The 20,597-nt window shown below is 41.9% G+C and overlaps 1 protein-coding gene across 14 annotated transcripts in view; it reads left to right on the plus strand.

The window, feature by feature from the left end:
• The window catches only part of ZBTB38 (zinc finger and BTB domain containing 38), a 134,261-nt gene extending 113,933 nt beyond the window's left edge, over positions 1-20,328 (plus strand). For 8 of the 14 annotated variants that reach the window (XM_055321003.1, XM_055321006.1, XM_055321004.1 and 5 more), the window contains one exon: positions 13,912-20,328. In XM_055321003.1, the coding sequence (XP_055176978.1) occupies positions 13,912-17,493 (3,582 nt within the window). In that variant the 3' untranslated portion in view covers positions 17,494-20,328. Of the gene's footprint in view, positions 1-322; positions 505-8,008; positions 8,570-13,446; positions 13,469-13,911 lie in introns of those variants that run through there. The other 6 variants (XR_008663908.1, XR_008663906.1, XR_008663907.1 and 3 more) reach the window with 3 other exon arrangements.
• Positions 20,329-20,597: the final 269 nt, after the last annotated feature.

Here is a 20,597-nt window from a genome sequence, read left to right on the forward strand (position 1 = left end):
GTTCAAGCCAACCTCCCTCTGTCGAATACACCCTGGCAGCTTTCTGATGTCAGCCTTTCAAATGGCCTGATTTTCAGTTGAAAGAGCAAACTTCCCTTGCCTTATGATGCCTTCTTGAATCCAATAGTTGAAGTGCATTAAAAATCTGATAAATGCAGCTCTTCTCTACCCTTTTTGAACTACATTTAGAAATCAAGAGGATTTTCCTTTTCCCAGACACAGCCATACTCTATAAAAGGCTTCTGTTTTGTAATCTGTTTTTGAGATCCGATGCGTGTGTTTCTAACACCTTGTCACATGAGGTCTGACGTCGTCACCCACCATGACTATGAGAAAGTGCCCCGCAGAGATGTGTGTGGGATGGTGGAGCGGGATCACTGAACAGTGTCCTTCATCGGCACACTTTCTACAGGGACTCTCAGCCCTGGGCAGTAGCTTCCACTTCGATATGGGCCCCATACTGCCCCAAAATGGACTGGGCCTTTGACTTTTGCAGGATTCCAGGTCGGTATCCTAATACAGTGTGCTCTTTTTTTAGTTGGGTTTTATTTCTAAGTTTCTTTTTATAGCAGAAGACGTGCAGTTGAGAGAAGCAAAAGTTGCCCTCTTGGTTCAGTTTGGTTGTTATGTACGTTAGGAATTAAGTGGCCAACTTGCTGCAAGAGGGCTCTTGGCCTTTGCCTCTGATCTGAAGATATAGAAAAATGGGCCTCAGTCTCACCCTAGAGAGTGGCTTTATTATTCAGGGTAGTGTTACCTCACTCTCTGTCAGGTCTTAAAGATTTACTAATAAAAGTACACCACATTTTATTAGCAAGCCCTATAAAGTTCTACATGATAGATATGTTGTTGATTAATAACTTAGAGGTTTTCCAAGATTTTTTTTTTTTTTTGCACTGTGAGAGTTAAAGTTTATGTGGAAATGCTCATTTTAAGTTTTTTGACCTCTGTGTCTTTCAGTAAAATTGCCTGGACTAATTGGAAAGAGAAGATTTAATTAAGCTGGAAATACAGGGAATGAGTTGCTCAGTCACAGAATGAGTGAACCAGTACCTAAACGCAGTCTCCAGGATCTACTGGGGAATTTAATAGATGAGTGGATAGAATCGTAAGGGCACACACAACACTGACCAAGCTAACCTTTGAGATTTGGAAGGCAGGACTGCAAGCAGTGCTAGATAGTTCAAACAGAAGAGAGGCGGCGGTCCTGCAGATCAAGGAACAGTTTTCACCTTAGTCTGTACAGTGTGTGGGGGAGGGGGGCACTGTCGGTCCCCCTGGTTTTCCAGCCATGCCTGAACTCCAGAGATGGTTAGCAACCACTTTAAGCTTGGGAGATTAAAGGTAGCTCTGGAATGTGTATCTGCGTGACCGTGGGTGTATCTGTGTTTCTCCATCCCTTGGTGTCTCCCTCTCCTGGGGATTTCTGCTTTGTATTTAACCACATTTTCATCCACTTTGTTCCTAGTTCTTTTAAACCTATGCCTGATTTCATTTATTGCGAAGATAGTTTATTTTTATTTTTATTTTTATTTATTTATGATAGAGAGAGAGAGAGAGGCAGAGACACAGGCAGAGGGAGAAGCAGGCTCCATGCACCGGGAGCCCGACGCGGGACCCGATCCCGGGTCTCCAGGATCGCGCCCCGGGCCAAAGGCAGGTGCCAAACCGCTGCACCACCCAGGGATCCCCGCGAAGATAATTTTTAAATAATTTCTTTAATCATTTTGAACAGGATGCCTGGGTGGCTCAGTCAGTTAAGCATCTGCCTTTGCCTCGGATCATGATTTCAGGGTCCTGGGATGGAGCCCTGAGTCAGGCTCCCTACTCAGCGGGGAGTCTGCTGCTCCCTCTCCCTCTCTCTACCATTACTCCTGCTTCTGCTCTCTCTCTGCCAAATAAATAAACAGAATCTTTAAAAAAAAATCATTTGAACATTTTCTTATAGGTTAGAGTAGCATTTCTCAAACTTGTTGGCCCCAGGACTCCCTTACACCCTTATGAATCATTCAGGACCCAAAGAGCTTTTGTTTATCTGAGTTCTATATCTATCAATATGTGCCATATTCAAAATTTAAAAGGAGAACTTAAAAAATAATTAACTCATGAATAATGACTACAGTAAACCCAGTTACATGATAAAATAATGTATTTTATTTATTTTATTGTTTTATTTTTAAAAGATTTTATTTTATTTGAGAGAGAATGGGCAACAGAGGGGTAGAGAGGCAGAGGGGCAGAGGGAGAGGTAGACCCCCACTGAGCAGGGAGCCTGACATGGGACTCGATCCCAGGACCCCGAGATCATAATCTGAGCCAAAGGCAGATGCTTAACTGACTGAGCCACCCAGGAATGCCAACATATTTTATTTTAAAAAATAACTGTTTTCTAAGGCAAAAGATATAATGAAGAAGAATGGCAAATCTATAATGTTTAACCTGATAGAAAGGCAGCTGGATTTTCATATCAGTTTTTGAATTCAATGGCCAAGCATGTTGTTGTAGTTGATGTAAAGAAAACCTAGCCTCATACAAATAGATCATTGGAAAGGGGAGAATTTTTCTAATAGCTTTTTCAATTAATTGTGGATATTCTTTGATACTACATCCAAACCTTGACAGGCAGGTAGTTTTTTAAAGGTTAGTTGCAACATGGAACTTGAAACTATAAGTTTCCAAGTTCAACTATGGCAATGAACTTTCCATACTTAGTCACATTTAAATCTAATGTCTCTTTCACCTTTTAGCCCGTACATGGTTTTTTTTTTTTTTTTTGTAAAAATACCATTGGTTATATGGAAAATATTAGTTCACTAAACTATTCCTGTCTTCCAGACTCATTGCATGCTATCCAAAAATCACATTCGTTAACATTACCACTAACCTCATTAGAAAAATAATTATGTATTGAGAAGTATAGAGCTCATCGTAGTAGATATCAAAGTTTATGTTAAATCCCCACTTTTCCGAAATTGTAATTTTTTTTTTTTAAATTCATGAGAGACACACACAGAAAGAGGCAGAAACATAGGCGGAGGGAGAAGCAGGCTACTTCCAGGGAGCCTGATACGGAATTCAGTCCTTAGACCGGAACCATGCCCTGAGCCAAAATACACTCAACCACTGAGCCACCTAGCCATCCCTCAAAATTGTAATTTTCACCTGAAAGTTGAATTTTATTACTGGCAATAAAATGGCTGCTTCCTTGAGGGGCACCTACGTGGCTCAGTCAGTTAAGTCAGGTCTTGATTTCAACTCAGATCATGACCTCAGGGTCATGAGACCAAGCCTCAGGTTGGGCTGAGCTCTGAGCAGGGAGTCTGCTCAAGATTCTCTCTCCTTCTCCCTTTGTCCTCCTCCCATGCTCATACTCTCTCTTTCTAAAATAAATAAATCTTTTTTTTTTAAAAAAAAGAAAATGACAAGCATACTTAGTTCATTTTCAAGTAAATGTTTGCCCAGATACCCACATCTGAATAACCGTAGTTTGTCAGTCATTTTTTCATGTAACAAATGGTGTTCCATGAAAAAAATTTGGCTAGTCCAACTCACAACTCAAAGAACCACCCATGTGTTTTACCTTAAGGCAGCAGTCATTGTTTTTTCAGTGTGCACTCCAAGTGTTTTGTGTGTACCTCCCATTTTGTCACACAGAATAGTAAAAAGCTGTATATTCAGTGGTCAAGATTTATTTTTATTATTTATAGTCACAGAGAGAGAGAGAGAGAGAGAGAGGCAGAGACAGGCAGAGGGAGATAGAGATATATTTATTTATGATAGTCACAGAGAGAGAGAGAGAGAGAGAGAGAGGCAGAGACAGGCAGAGGGAGAAGCAGGCTCCATGCACCGGGAGCCCGACGTGGGATTCGATCCCGGGTCTCCAGGATTGCGCCCTGGGCCAAAGGCAGGCGCTAAACTGCAGCGCCACCCAGGGATCCCTCAGTGGTCAAGATTTAATAAAATTAATAATTTTTACTTTTTCATCTAGGTTTTACTGGCTTGATGCTTGCTACCGCACCAACTCTTTGACCCATCATTGCTTTTGTACTGTTAATGCACATGTTCCACATGGTGGGTGGGGGGAGGCAAATGGCATCTTTGTGTTATTATGAAATAGTTTTGACATCATAAACCTGCTGAAAGGGTCTTGGGAGACTTGAGGTCCGTGAAACACTTTGAGAACTGCCAGATTAGAAGGAAACTTAGGGGTAAGAAATGGACAGAAATTAATTTTTATTTTTCTTTTTTTTTTTTTTTTTTTTTTTTAATTTTTTTATTATTATTTATTTATGATAGTCATACAGAGAGAGAGAGAGAGAGAGGCAGAGACACAGGCAGAGGGAGAAGCAGGCTCCATGCACCGGGAGCCCGACGTGGGACTCGATCCCGGGTCTCCAGGATCGCGCCCTGGGCCAAAGGCAGGCGCCAAACCGCTGCGCCACCCAGGGATCCCAATTTTTATTTTTCTAATAAAAGTAGAGAGTTAATTTTGCTCTCTGGAGAATAGAATTTGGATTCATCTGCTTCTCATTTTTAAAGTTTAAATCAGGAACTTTTCTAAGCACAATGTGTAAGCCATTTGCTCCTTGGGGTCTGAGGAGCCAGTTCCTTTTGCTGTCATCATCAATAATGTACTGTACCCTACAGGTGTCAGGAGAACAAAGATGAATTAGATTGACCCTGCACTCAAGGAGCAGGGAGGGAAGGATATAAACATGAATAGATGTATAACACTACACATTATAATACAGGTAGGAACCAAAAATCTAGAAATTCCAGAGGACAGACGCTGCCCAGATGGGCTCTTCCCTGAGATAAGTAAGTTTAAGGAATTGCCAAGCAGAGGAGCTAGAGGCTAGGAGAGAAGAAACTCAAGAGGAAATTATTTTTCTCATAGAGCTTTTATACAGATATAATTTGCAAATCTTCCAAAGTTAGGAAAAAGGTATCCATGCCTAGGGAGTATGGGTACTATGGGTGTTAATGGGTGCACTGTCTGGGGGAGGGAGGTTAGGATGGAGAAGGGGGCTTCTGCTCTGTACCTTAATAGACGTCTGTACTGTTTGAATACTTTACCACGAGCATAGACTTATTTTTTTTAAGTGTATTTACTCATTTTAGAAAGAGCAGGAGCACAGGGAGAAGGGGCACAAGGAGAGGGAGGGAGAAACCCAAACAGACTCTTCACTGAGCACAGAGCCTGACTCAGGCTCAATCTCATGACCCAATTAGGACCTGAGCCAGAACCAAGAGTTGGATGCTTACCCGGTTGACTGTACCACCCGGGCAGCCCTATTTTCTTTTTTTTTTTAAAGCTAGTTCATTCTACAAGCTGGTGAAGAAAAGGTAATTTAATCATCAAAAGTATCTTATTTAAGATACATCTTTGTTGGGACACCTGGGTGGCTCAGTGGTTGAGCATCTGACTTTGGCAAGGGCGTGATCCTGGGATCGAGTCCCGCATCAGGCTCCTCGCAGGGAGCCTGCTTCTCCCTCTGCCTGTGTCTCTGCCTCTCTGTCTCTCATGAATAAATAAATAAGATCTTTAAATTAAAAAAAAAGATCTATCTTTGCATTATACGTATATGTATTTATTAGAGAAGGTTGGAATATGGCAGGAGACAAAAGCAGCAGAAGATCCTAAATATGTGAATTAACTAGAATTTCCCAATGGCATTTATATAAAGTATAAATACAAAGTCTGTTTATTGAGACACCTGAGTGGTTCAGTGGTTGAGTATCTGCCTTTGGCTCAGGTCATGATCCCTGGAGTCCTGGGATGGAGTCCTGCATTGGACTCCCTGCAGGGCGCCTGCTTCTCCTTCTGCCTATGTTTCTGCCTCTCTGTGTCTCTCATGAATAAATAAACAAAATCTTTAAAACAAAAAAACAAAAGTACGTTTATCCTATATTTATAAAATTCTTAAAAGCATTTTACATACTTTTAAGTACATTTTATGTAAATATACACATATGTACTTACAACTATAATATAGAATTTTATATTTATATAGAGGTTTTTATTTTGTTTTCATATATATATATATGCTTATATACAAATGTACACTTATATATATGTGTATAAGTATAAATAGAGGATGATTCACCCTTATTTCCCCAGGACTGAACCAATATATACCGGTGTCTCCGGCATAGTTGTTAGTTTTACCCCTTTTCTCTCTCAAGACACCTTTTCTCTCTCAAGTGTCTTATTTTAAATTTTTTTTTTTGTATTTATTTATGATAGTCACACACACACAGAGAGAGAGAGAGGCAGAGACATAGGCAGAGGGAGAAGCAGGCTCCATGCACCGGGAGCCCGACGTGGGATTCGATCCCGGTCTCCAGGATCGCGCCCTGGGCTAAAGGCAGGCGCCAAACTGCTGTGCCACCCAGGGATCCCCTCAAGTGTCTTATTTTAGATGCTGAATTATATGTTTGCCCTATATTTATATATACCTATATATTTATAAATAAGTGTATGACTACATAAACATTTTTACATAGTATATATTTATATATTTATAAAGTCACACATTTATTTGTACATACGTTTGAATAGATTGCATATGTGTATTTAGAAGGTATATGTTAAAGGCTATTATAGCTTAAATACAAACTCAGGAAAATAGTAACATAAGTCACACGACTACTGTTATCTTTTTTTTAAAAAAAAAAGATTTATTTATTTATTTTTTCAGAGAGAACGAGAGAGAGGCAGAGACACAGGCAGAGGGAGAAGCAGGCTCCATGCAGGAGGCCCGATGTGGGACTCGATCCCGGGTCCCCAGGATCACACCCCGGGCTGCAGGCGGCACTAAACCGCTGCGCCACCGGGGCTGCCCTACTGTTAGTTATCTAATGACAAATTATTTAAAAGAAATGTAGTCCTACATTAAATTAAAAAAAGAAATGTAGGCCCACCAGAGTTTTTGCCTCTACATTTTTATTAGCCTTTTTCATGCTTATCTATTCCATCTTGGTTAATACTACTGAGAATAGTGAGTTTATTGTGTGAAACTTGCTTTTTAGGAAACATTTTAGAAAGTTACATGTAAATTAAAAGTCATCTTCCCATCTTCTATTTATTTTTCTGAGGTGTTTTGTGGGCTTTCCATTGGCAGGAACTCCTAAGGCTTCAATATTAAGTTACTCTCTGGAAAGAAATATAGTAGAGGAGATCACTTCAACTTTTTAAAGTCAAGAATACTATTTTTGCTGAGGATGACTGCCCCCCCCCAAAAAAAAAACCCCATAAAAGCTCATTTATTAAGTCTTAATTTTAATCATGGGGATATCTTTAAAGTAAGTATATCTGATAAGATTTGTGAGTCTAATGTTATTTCACATAATTTACTTATCAGTCTCAACAAAGGAAAGCAGCTAAAGGGGCCAGGCTGGTCATGTTACAGAGAGAGCCACTTGGTGGGAAGTGGCTGGGCTAGCAGTTTGTGCATACAGGTGACTACGATGAGGGGACACAGCTACTAGGCGCCCTGTCCTTCTTGCCAGGCAGGCAACAACTACTGTTGCCCCCTCTTCATATTGTTCAAGAAAAGGTGTATGATTTATATGTTAAATCTTACTCTTTTCAACATCAGCCCAGTTTTTCAAAAACACAGTTCCAAAGACCAGGTTGGTCAGACGAAACCGCAGGAACCAGACTTCCCTGTGGTCCTCTGGTCTACAGACTTCAGACTCATTTCGTTATTGCCCTTTGGACATGTAGAATGTGGCTTTTAGCTGCAGCAGCTTCTGAGATGGTCAGGTGACTATGGTTGGGAGGTAGGTCAGGTGGAAGGCACTGGTGAGCTCGAAAGGGTGGTGCCAGAGTCTTAAAGACATTCAGGTACATCTTCAGCTTTCATTGCTTTTCCAGTTTGCATTTGCAGATTTGGGTTTTTTGTTTTAAACTCTTACATTGACTCCTGGATTATAAACTTGAGGGCATGAAATTCTGTGCCTGTCTCTGAGTGAAATTCTCTTTCCCCTTTGTTTATATCTGCAGAGCTAAATTCTACCCTCAAGATGCAGTAAATGGCGCTTCCTCCTGCAAGGCTTTGTCGAGCTTCTCCCTATGCCTTCCCTCGCCCCCATTCCCATGATGCTCCCCAGAACTCCCACCATCTTCTCCATCTTCTTCGGGCCTGCCTGCCTGTGTGATCCTGCACATTCGTTGTGTCTTTGTCATTCAGTGTTTCATAAACACATCTTATTTCCCTTGGTACACCACAAACCTTTGAAGGCATGGGGTTTATTGTTAGCATGGAGTTTTATTGTCAGCCCCCCAGGCCTGGTTTTAGCTAGTTGATAAAAAAAATACTTGGGGTGCCTGGGCAGCTTGGCTGGTGGGTTAAGTGTCTGACTTCTGATCTCAGCTCAGGTCTTGATATCAGGGTCAGTAATTTAAGCCCTGTGTTGGGCTCCACACCCAAAAACCAAAAGCAACTTGAAGAGCCTCTGAAACAAGGTGGGAAAGAGGCTCGTCAATGTTTACATGTTGTGTCTTTTGAATTTGGTATGTGAATATATTCTTTGTTCACTAAATAAATATAAAAATGCATACAGATTCCAGGATCTTGCCTCAGCTATTCTACACCAGAATTTCTGTGGGACAGGGAAGGGGGATATCTACAAATCTGTACTATTTTAAAGCTTCCCAGGTGATTTTGATGCATAGCCAGGTTTGGGAAACTACTGTCCCAATGCATATAGTAGATATTCAGTAAGCATCCATTTAAAGGAAGAATGAACTCTTGTCTACTTAAAACATTTAGCCTGATCCCTGTACTTAACAGTTATTCCATAAATATTGGTAGAGGGAATGAAAATCTATTTTAAGTTCAGATACCACCCCCATCCCACTTTCTTAGGTGGAGTGGGGCTGTCTATATGCCCCCACTTCTCGGTCCATTTGGGTGGATGGGCAACTTCTCTGCTGGACCACAGATGGACCACAGATGGCCAAACTACTGGTCTTTTACAGCCAGCTTGCCCCTCCCTCTGATCCTTTCAACACACTGCAGCCTGAGTGATTGGGTGTTTGTTTGTTTTCAACTGAAATATGGTTATGACTTTCAGTGGTTCCCTCTTACCTGCAATATAAAATTTACTGTTAGGAGTACTTTAGGTCCTTTATGATCTGGTCTGACCCTTCCTTTCTTCGCCCAGGTCATTCAGTAGAAAGAGTGTTGAGGCCTGCCATGTGCCTGGCACTGCTGAGGACACTAGGGACACAGCAGTGTGCACACCCTCTCCTACCATCACACAGACCCACTTATCAGTCCCTGAGTGCAGTACACCCACCTTTTTTTTTTTTTTTTAACATTTTTTGTTTGTTTTGCCCATGGTGCTCCTTCTGCTTAGAATGCCTTTCCCAGGGATGCCTGGGTGGCATTGAGCATCTGCCTTTGGCTCAGGGCATGATCCTGGAGTCCTGGGATCGAGTCCCACATCAGGCTCCCTGCATGGAGCCTGCTTCTCCCTCTGCCTATGTCTCTGCCTCTCTCTCTGTGTCTCTCATGAATAAATAAATAAAATCTTTAAAAAAAAAAAGAATGCCTTTCCCATATCCATGTTTTACTTATTGATTGATCAGGGCCTCTATAAATAATAAGTTGGCATTTCATCCTTTAACACTTTGTACATACTTTTTTAACATAAGGCCTGTCATCATTGATTCCAATTATTAGTCGACAGTTCTCTTTCTTCCCCTACACTCTAAGCCCCTTGAGGACAAACAGGTGCCTCACATTCTTCAGTATCTTCTGCTCTGAGCCCTGTGACCATGTTAGGCATTAACGTATGTGTTGGGTAAAAATGACACAAGAATGAAGTTCTTATTTATGTGCCAAGAAAGCAAATCGAAGTGCTGTATAGTAACTATGATTTTAAAAGTATTTGTGTGGCAGAAATCATAGTTACTATGATTTTAAAAGTATTTCTGCCACACAATGGTAGATAGTCCCCCTTTTGAACAAGTCATACTTGGATATTCTGAAATTAGGAGGTTGTATTAATGATATATATAATGATACTTTCTATTATATGTGTTATTCTAATTGTATGATTAAGATACTCTTAAATATTAACAGCCTTTTACTAACCACCTTAACTGAACAATCTAAGAGAAGAATCATAAAATCCTATAGAAGTAAATGGGGCTTATCATTTAATACCTTGGGAGTATTAGTTTGATGTGAAATACCGTATTCCCCAGGTGGAAGTGGGGCCTACTGGGAGTTTCAGAGTGCTGTGGGGTGTTTTGGAAGAAGCAATAGTTTTGAGGTGGAAGGACAAAATAGATGTCAGCATGGAACTAAACCAAGATGGAAACCAGCTTTTAAAACCATGGTATGGGGGATACCTGGGTGGCGCAGCGGTTTGGCGCCTGCCTTTGGCCCAGGGAGCGATCCCGGAGACCTGGGATCAAATCCCACGTCGGGCTCCTGGTGCATGGAGCCTGCTTCTCCCTCTGCCTGTGTCTCTGCCTCTCTCTCTCTCTCTCTCTCTCTCTCTCTCTCTCTCTCTGTGACTATCATAAAAATAAAATAAAATAAAATAAAACCATGGTATGTGCTTTACCAAATCTGAGACTACCCAGTCAGGCTGGATAAAGAAATAATGTATGGGCTTCAGAAAAGCCAAAAAGGATGAGAATAAATTAAGTCGGGAGAGAAAGTAGATTCTATAGAGGCCCACAGCAGAGACCCCAAGGGAGGCAAAAGAATCATCAGCAAAATATGTTGTTGATCTATAACCAATGAAGGACAGATTCCCACTGTCTGTTCAGAGGTGGTCCCCTCTCCTCAGGGCCGTACAAGAAGCCATGGATTCTGGTTCATTTAATTCCATTTTTATTCATAGACATAATCCTTTACACTTCTAGAAAAGATTCATGGACAGTTATAATTAAAGGCAGAGTAAACAAGAGTAGAAAAACTAATATTAAATAAAGGAAATGAGACAATAGTTACACCAGAAATCCAGGCTAACAATGTAGCCATTGTTATAACAGGTGATGATGACAGTTAGTTCTAAGCTTCCTTGTCTTGGGAATAGAAGAATTTGTTAGTAGTGATGTACTTTTTCCTATGGCTAGATGAGATCAAAGAATCAATCAAATGGATCCTAAAGTACAAAGGACACTAAATAACATAATGGGCACAACTTATAATAGCTTTTAAAAAGGGTAAAAAGAAATTCATTTTGTGGCCATCTGGTCTCTCCATAACTGAATGAATGCCATGAGTTAAATGTGGTACTCCAATGCTAGGAAGAACTTGCCACTGGAAGCTAAAGAGATCTCTTCAAGCTCTGCTGCTTTCTGGACATCACTTGATAAAAGATAGAGAAGCTGGATGATAGTTGCTTAGTATGGCCTTTGGACCAGAGGGGTTTTTTTTTTATTTTAACTGCAGGAATGATCTGTATAGTGAATTTGTGAGTTGCCATTAGCATTTTTTAAATGAAAGAAAATGGGGGATCCCTGGGTGGTGCAGCAGTTTGGCGCCTGCCTTTGACCCAGGGCGCGATCCTGGAGACCCGGGATCGAATCCCACGTCGCGCTCCTGGTGCATGGAGCCTGCTTCTCCCTCTGCCTATGTCTCTGCCTCTCTCTCTCTCTCTCTGTGTGTGACTATCATAAATAAATAAAAATTTAAAAAAATAAATGAAAATGGAACAGAACAGAATACATTGCATGTAGTAAGGTTAAGTTTTCATTTTTGTGTCTTGGATCCCTATGTACCATGTATTTCTTATGTAATATTCTATCCCTCACTATAATATTAGTTGATAGGCCCATCCATATTGTTTCAGTGGCAACATTCTCTTTTATGTGTAATATTCCTGTGTGTGTATGTAACATACCTATTTTATCCATTCATCTATCAGTGGATATGTGGGCTGCTTCCATACCTTGGCTATTGTAAATAATGCTGCCATAAACATAGGGGTGCATATATCTTTTCAAAAGAGTGTTTTCATTTTCTTTGGGTTAATACCCAATAGTGGAATTACTGGTGCTGGGACAACTGGACAGCTGCATGCAAAAGAATGAAACCAGACCACTTTCTTACACCAGATACAAAAAATATGCTCAAGGGCCTGGGTGACTAAGTGATTGAGCTCCTGCCTTTGGCTCAGGTCATGATCCCCTGGGTCCTGGGATAGAGTCCCACATCAGGTTCACTGCAGGGAGCCTGCTTCTCCCTCTGCCTGTGTCTCTGCCTCTCTTTCTGTATCTCTCATGAATAAATAAGATCTTTAAAAATAAATATATAAATAAACAAATCAATCAAACTTAAACTGGATTAAAGATCTAAATGTGAGACCTGAAACCATAAAAATCCTAGAAGAGATCATAGGCAGTAATTTCTTTGACCTCAGCAATAGAAGCATTTTTCTAGATTTGTCTCCTCAGGCAAGGGAAATAAAAGCAAAAATCAAGTATTGAGACTACATAAAACTAAAAAGATTTTTGCACAGCAATGGAAACCATCAACAAAATGATAACCTACCAAATGGAAGAAGATACTTGGAAATGATAGTTTGGTGAGGAGTTAATATCCAAAACATATAAAGAATTTGTACAACTCAACATCCCAGAGCCACAAATAACCCAATTAACAAATGGGCAGAGGACCTGAATAGACATTTTTCCAAAGAAGGCATACAGATAGCCAACAGACATATGAAAAGATGCTCAGCATCTCTCATCAACAGGGAAATGCAAGTGAAAACCACAATGAGATACCACCTCACACCTGCTAGAATTACTAAAATCAAAAAGAAATGACAAGTGTTGATAAAGGGTTGGAGAAAAGGGAACCCTTGTGCACTATTGGTGGGAGTGTAAACTGGTGACAGCTACAACAAAAAACAGTATGGAGATTCCTCAAGAAATTAGAAATAGAACTACTATGTGATCCAGCAATCTCACTTGTGGGTATGTATCCGAAGGCATTGAATCAGGATCTTGTAGAGATGTCTGCAAATCAAAACCAGAAGGAGATCACACTAGACTTAGATACATACTTTGCTGGTTTTGTGTGTTGTTTCTATTTGTGTGCCCTCAGTACCTCAGAGTTCTTTTCTGAAATCTTAATGCACTTTGGTTATACTGAAAGGGAAATCAGAGAATGAGGTAAGAGAGGTAAGGGCCAGTAGCGCAGGGAGTCAGACTTGGTTATGCAGAATGAGGCTTTCCATGGGGAGACCTTTCAGAGCCACGAAGTAGGAATAGTTTCTCCAGTTCTTGCTTGTTCTCTGAGCAGCAGTACCTTTCTATACAGGTTCTGCTTGCTTAGGGAAAGATTTTTTTAAAAAATCATCTTCCTGATTTATAAATGATATTTGGATCAGATCATCAGGATCATCTGTGAAACAGGAGGTCGTGGCAGGACCACAGCATTGCTCATCTCTAGGAGTTCATGCAGCAGCCTTGATTGACGATGAGACCCTTAAGGTTTGTGGAGAAAACCCTCCTCCTCCCAAATTTGGACATGTATATATAGCTACAGCCTTGGAGAAAGAGTTCTGGGAGGACTTCCAACTATAACAACTATTAGCGATGGTATGAGAAACAAGCTGGGGCGAGGTCAAGATTTAGCTTCTAATGTTGACTCCCAAGTCTTACAAGTAACAGCAGAGTGAGATAAAAACCTATATTTTCATACCAAAAAAAAAAAGTGTTTCAAAAGCACTGAAAATTGTCTAGAAGTAAGAAGCTACTTGTTGGGGTGCCTGGTAGGCTCACTCAGTAGAGCATGCAACTCTTGATCTCAGGAACATGGGTTCAAGCCCCATGTTGGGCATAGAGCTTATTTAAAAAAAAAAAAAAAAGAAGAAAGAAAGAAAAAGAAACTACTTGTAGAAGGGTTTCTGATCGTATCTCTCCTCTTATTTCAGATGACAGTCATGTCCCTTTCCAGGGACCTCAAGGACGACTTGCACAGTGACACAGTTCTCTCCATCTTAAATGAGCAGCGCATTCGGGGCATTTTATGTGATGTCACCATTATTGTGGAAGACACCAAATTTAAAGCCCACAGCAATGTCCTAGCTGCTTCAAGCCTTTATTTCAAAAATATCTTTTGGAGCCATACAATCTGTATCTCCAGCCATGTCCTGGAACTGGATGATCTCAAAGCTGAAGTGTTTACAGAAATTCTTAATTATATCTACAGCTCCACAGTTGTCGTCAAGAGACAGGAAACAGTCACCGATCTTGCAGCTGCAGGAAAGAAGCTAGGAATATCCTTCTTGGAGGATCTTACTGATCGCAACTTCTCAAATTCCCCTGGTCCCTATGTATTTTGCATTACTGAAAAAGGAGTGGTTAAAGAAGAAAAAAATGAAAAAAGGCATGAAGAACCTGCGATCACCAATGGGCCAAGGATCACAAATGCATTTTCCATCATCGAAACAGAAAATAGTAATAACATGTTTTCTCCACTGGACTTGAGGGCTAGCTTTAAAAAGGTCTCCGACTCCATGAGAAGCACTAGCCTTTGCCTGGAGAGGACTGACGTGTGCCACGAGGCAGAGCCCGTCCGCACCCTAGCTGAGCACTCGTACGCCGTTTCTTCCGTGGCCGAGGCCTACAGAAATCCGCCTGTACGTGAGCATGACAGCAGTTCCCCTGCTAAGACAGGTAAAGAAAATGGTGAAGCTCTTGCAGGAAAGCCGAAAACATGCCGGAAGCCAAAGACAGTCTCCATACCCCAGGATTCTGAGTCAGCTGCAGAAAACACACCACCCCCTCCAGTAGCCAGCTTAGAGGTTAATCAAGAAAGAAGTCCACAGCCAGCTGCAATTCTTCCTCCTTCCAAATCTAACAACGAAGGAGATGGCCGTTTTTCCAAGGAAGATGAAAATAAGTCCTCTGACATGCCTGGGCCACCGGCTGTGGAGGTCCCACCTCTCGTTTACAATTGCAGCTGTTGTTCCAAATCCTTTGACAGTAGCACTTTGCTCAGTGCCCACATGCAGCTTCACAAGCCGACCCAGGAGCCGTTAGTGTGCAAATACTGCAACAAGCAGTTCAGCACTCTGAACAGACTGGATCGGCACGAGCAGATTTGTATGAGGTCAAGCCACATGCCGGTTCCTGGGGGAAATCAACGCTTTCTAGAAAACTATCCTACCATTGGACAGAATGGAAGTTCATTCACAGGTCCAGAACCCCTATTATCTGAAAATAGGATTGGTGAATTTTCCGGTCCTGGAAGTACCTTGCCAGAAACGGACCACATGGTTAAATTTGTTAACGGGCAAATGCTCTACAGTTGTGTTGTATGCAAACGTAGTTATGTGACTTTATCCAGCCTCCGAAGACATGCAAACGTTCACTCCTGGAGAAGAACATATCCTTGTCATTACTGCAACAAAGTATTTGCATTGGCGGAGTACAGGACAAGACATGAAATTTGGCACACGGGAGAAAGGCGCTATCAGTGCATTTTCTGCCTTGAAACTTTCATGACCTACTATATTCTCAAAAACCATCAGAAGTCTTTCCATGCCATAGATCACAGACTTTCCATCAGTAAAAAAACAGCAAATGGAGGCCTGAAGCCTAGTGTCTATCCATATAAACTTTACAGGCTACTGCCTATGAAATGCAAGAGGGCTCCTTATAAAAGCTACCGAAACTCTTCCTATGAAAATGCCCGGGAAAACAGTCAGATGAACGAGTCTGCACCTGGTCCCTATGTGATTCAGAACACACACAGCTCCGAGTTACCGACCTTGAGTTTCCAAGACCGCATCAACACCTTGACCCACGGTCCGGCCGTCCCCTTGGAAACATCTGTACGTCAGGAGGTCCCGGCTTCTGCCAATGCACAGAGCACAGAGGGGACCAAATGGGGAGAGGAGGCACTGAAAGTTGATCTGGACAATAACTTTTATTCCACGGAGGTGTCCGTTTCTTCCACTGAAAACGCGGTGAGCTCCAACCTGCCGGTAGGGGACGGGCCTATTTCATCTCTGAGTAACAGCAGTGAGAACGCGGCCTCTGTGATCAGCTACAGCGGCTCGGCTCCGTCGGTCATCGTGCACAGTAGCCAGTTCTCATCAGTGATCATGCACAGCAACGCCGTTGCTGCCATGAGCAGCAGCAGCCACAGAGCCCCCGCGGACCCAGCTGCCAGCCAGGCCCTGAAGGATGACCGCAGACTCGAGCCCGATAAAGCCGGCAGAGCTGTCAGCCGACCCAAAAGCGTTAAGGAGAAAAAGAAAACCGTGCCGTGTAACAAGGCAGAAGTAGCCGAGGAGCCAAAGTACAGTGCTGATCCCGGAGGGTCGTTGAGCAAAACCACAAGCATGAAAGAAACCAGTAAAATTGAGACTTACATTGCAAAGCCCGCTCTGCCTGGAACCTCCACGAATAGCAACGTCGCGCCCCTCTGCCAAATAACCGTAAAAATCGGCAACGAAGCCATCGTGAAAAGGCATATCCTGGGATCTAAGCTGTTCTACAAAAGAGGAAGAAGACCCAAGTATCAGATGGAGGAGGAGGCTTTGCCCCAAGAGAGCGACCCAGAAACCAACAGAGACAGCCCGCTTGGGCTCTGCCAGTCCGAGTGTGTGGAAATGAATGAAATGTTCGATGATGCCAGTGACCAGGATTCCACGGACAAGCCGTGGCGTCCTTACTACAACTACAAACCCAAAAAGAAGTCCAGACAGCTGAGAAAAATGAGGAAAGTCAACTGGAAGAAGGAACACGAGAACAGGAGCCCAAGCACTCAGTGCAGATACCCGGCAGAACCGGACCGTGCCGTGGCCAAGGCCCCGCAGGAGAAGGCCTTTGAGGAAGAAGAAAACAAGGAGATGCCCAAGTTGCAGTGTGAACTCTGTGATGGGGACAAAGCCTCGGGGGCTGGCAGCCAAGGAAGGCCCCACCGGCACCTCACCGCCAGGCCTTACGCCTGCGAGCTCTGCGCCAAGCAGTTCCAGAGCCCTTCCACCCTCAAGATGCACATGAGGTGCCATACCGGGGAGAAGCCCTACCCGTGCAAAACCTGCGGGCGGCGCTTTTCGGTGCAGGGCAACTTGCAGAAACACGAACGCATCCACCTGGGCGTGAAGGAGTTCATCTGTCAGTACTGCAACAAGGCGTTCACCTTGAACGAGACCCTCAAAATCCATGAGAGGATCCACACCGGCGAAAAGCGTTACCACTGTCAGTTCTGCTTTCAGAGTTTTTTGTACCTTTCCACAAAAAGGAATCATGAGCAGAGGCACATTTGGGAGCATGATGGGAAGGGCTACGCCTGCTTCCAGTGCCCCAAAATTTGCAAAACAGCCGCTGCCCTTGGAATGCACCAGAAGAAACACTTGTTCAAAAGTCCAAGTCAGCGGGAGAAAGTAGAAGGTGACATGTGCCAGGAAAACTCAAACCCCCTGGAGAACGCACATGTTAATGACTCGGAAGACAGTGACCAAAAGGATAACATACAAACCATTGTTGAAAATGTCCTTTGAGTGGCGATACATAGAAAAATCTTCAAAAATATAAGTTGGCCGGTTTGTTGTTTTGGTTTTGTTTTTTTGTGTTTTTTTGTTTTTGTTTTTGTTTTTGTTTTTTTTAGTTAGCTGTTTTCTCTTGTTGTTTTTAAGTTAGTTTTGTTCACACAGCAGTGATGAAGGAGTGAAATGTAAAAGAAAATCTCTTTTGTGAAAATTCCAGAAAAAGGATCCTAGTATCTACTTTGGGTTTTAGCATTAACTTCATGCAAAGTGCACAAAAATGAAATAGCTGAATCCTCCAGTATCCCAAGTATCTTGTGGAAGTTTATGAAGTTCTTAGCTGTGGTATTTCTGCCAGTGGGGGAAAAAAAAAAAAGTCGAACGTTAGCCTAATTTAAAACTTTCTAGTAAGTGCTGATAGGAACTGGCTGCTGAGCTGTCTTTAGTCACTGGAGAAAACGAGGGTCAGATATCATGAAAACATCATCTTCGTAAATATGTTAGAGGGTAAATGAGCTCTGACGGTCATTTTTCCCATCCAGCTTCTGCACTATTAAAGATTGTTTAAATTAGTGGATATATATGAAATATTTAATATTATAGCTGAAAATATGTGTGAAATTAAGTAACCTAAGTAGGACATTCATTATCTAGAACTACTTTTTCTGCAACACAAACCTTGTAAAATACATATGTAAACCACTATGACTTTTAACTGTCCACGTCCCCTGTAGAGAATTATAATTGATGAGCAATAGATCTGCAAATAGTGAGGACTGATGGAAAAATCAGTAGAAAGCATCTTGAATCTGGTTTAAGAGCATGTTGTGTGCTTTTAGATGGAATGCTGTTCCCTTGAAGTTATGGCTGAGCTATACTAGAACTGGTCTACTCCAGTCACAGAAAACATAGGTCATGCCTTATCTATGGGGGAGAGCCCTCCCAGAACTTTCCTGTGATGACCTGTGCTGTATATTACTTTGCAGTGGCCTCACCTCAGATAACAAAGAAGGGTCAAATTCTTCTGAAACCCCCTGCAGTCTTCCATCCATCACAAGGCCATGGATGTGGAAGTCTGTTTCGGACAGACTTAGCCTCAAGGGTTTAAGTAAAACCTGACAACTCCCAATTCCACTGAGGGAGTGTCTAGGAAATTTAGTGCAAGCATGCGTATGGTGGTGAATTCCCAGCCTCTGGAAAGTGACAGCCTAATCCCTGTAATCATTAGCCTTCTTGGAGATTATGCAGCCCACAAGTGTACATTAGTATAAACCAAAAGGATATCAGAAAGATACCTCCCACCTCACCCATTAATAACTTGAGTGGGCAAGAGGAAGTAGTGACCTTCCTTGCCTCCAGTGGTAGCTTTGTTTTTGGGGGGTGGGGTGTGGAGATGGAATGTGGAGTGATAAGATTGCATCACTTACAGGACCCAGATACATCTCCCCAAAGCCAGATGCCTCGTCTTCATGTTTGCAGACATCTAGCTCCCTTGCTAAAAACCCACTTAAGTTTTTTCATGTTTTTTTTTTATACTGACCCACACCATCAAGCATTGGCCTCAAAGTCCAGTTGCCCAGTAGGACATTCCATCACGTGGACTAGGTTCTGGGAAACTGGAACTCATCATTCTTATGTTTAAACTGCCAGGATAGGAGGGAGAGAGAAAACATTCCTACCCTTTGATCAGCAGTGTGAGCAGAATCTGGAACCTGGTTTAAGGGTGACCTACAGCCACTCCTGTTCATGGGATTTGATAGATGGAAGCCCAAGGTTACCCAAAGTTGCAAGGTCACCATTATGAAGAAGTAGTTCAAAGGACTCCAGTTCCTCTCTCCAAGTATTGTGATATCTCCATGAAGAAGACTTCATGTGGATTTGGGTGGGCAAGAAGGCATTTAAACACCCAGAGAAGGACATGATCAAAGCTGACCTTTTTATACAGTAGTATTTTGCTGTTACGTAACCCCAGTACTGCATCTGCATCTAGCTTTCGTTCATCTACTTTCACTTACATACAGTATTATATAATCGAGGAAAATGGGAAAACACAAGCAAATCCAACCTTACTTTATACGTTGTATATATGTATACCTGCCCTGCTCACCTGGGTTCTTGTTAAAAAAAAAAAAAAGAGATAGTCACAAAGGGCTTATGAAAATCCTTTCTGAATTGATAATTACAATATTGAATAGGCAATTCTGTGATCTACTAATCTGTCTTCTTTCAATTAGGATCGTTAATCAGAGAGAATTACTGTGTATTTCAGTCATTTTGATTTGAGGTAACTCTATAAAACGATCACCCGTAGTGACGTCTCCCAGCCCTCACATGTGGGAATTTTTTAAGTGGACTTGTATGCTGATGATTCTAGACCAAAGTAAATATGGCAGAATATTTATACATGAAAAAATAATTTTGCAGATATTTTCTATAATTGTATTATCCGTTTAAAATGTTGATAGCTTGTGTTAGTTTCAGGGAGGGGTGTATATTTTGATAAAAAAAATACTTGACTTTGTAACTCTGTATATTCTATACAATTTATAGCAGAGCCGTTTTAAGACAGCCTCATCACCTTTTTCTGTTCATTGTGAAGACTTTACCATGAGTGACGTTGAAGTTTGCGTTGAGTACTTAACGACCAACTAGAACCACAGTAGGTGTGCGCAGTGAACATACTGTATGCCGTACAAGGTACATTGTAATTTGCCGTTCTAGCATCTGTATTTCAGTTAGAAGATATTATTAAATGCAGATGTTAAGGGTTGGAAAAGCCTAATTTTATTTTTAGAAATAACGAATACAAATTTGGTTTTGCTTGATTAAAATAGCTTATTCCTATGTTAAGTCTCTTACATGTTTCACTTAATTCCCGTGTGCAGCCAAGCAGCAGTCTCCTTTTTGTGGGTCACAGCCTTATTCCACAGGTTCTATTTGCTTCATATATTTCCGTTTCCTGACTTGGTTACCTTCCATGATACCTACTTACATGCTTAGGACTCAAACAAAATACACATTTAAAAAGAAACAAAGCAGAATGAGAGAGGTGGGTAAGTCTCCTTGTCATGTAGTGCTTAGGATAGGCCTGACCTTGTGATGAACCAGAGAGCCCTGGA

The sequence above is a fragment of the Nyctereutes procyonoides genome, unplaced genomic scaffold (genome assembly GCF_905146905.1).
Source record: "Nyctereutes procyonoides isolate TBG_1078 unplaced genomic scaffold, NYPRO_anot_genome, whole genome shotgun sequence".
NCBI classification, from domain to species: domain Eukaryota; kingdom Metazoa; phylum Chordata; class Mammalia; order Carnivora; family Canidae; genus Nyctereutes; species Nyctereutes procyonoides.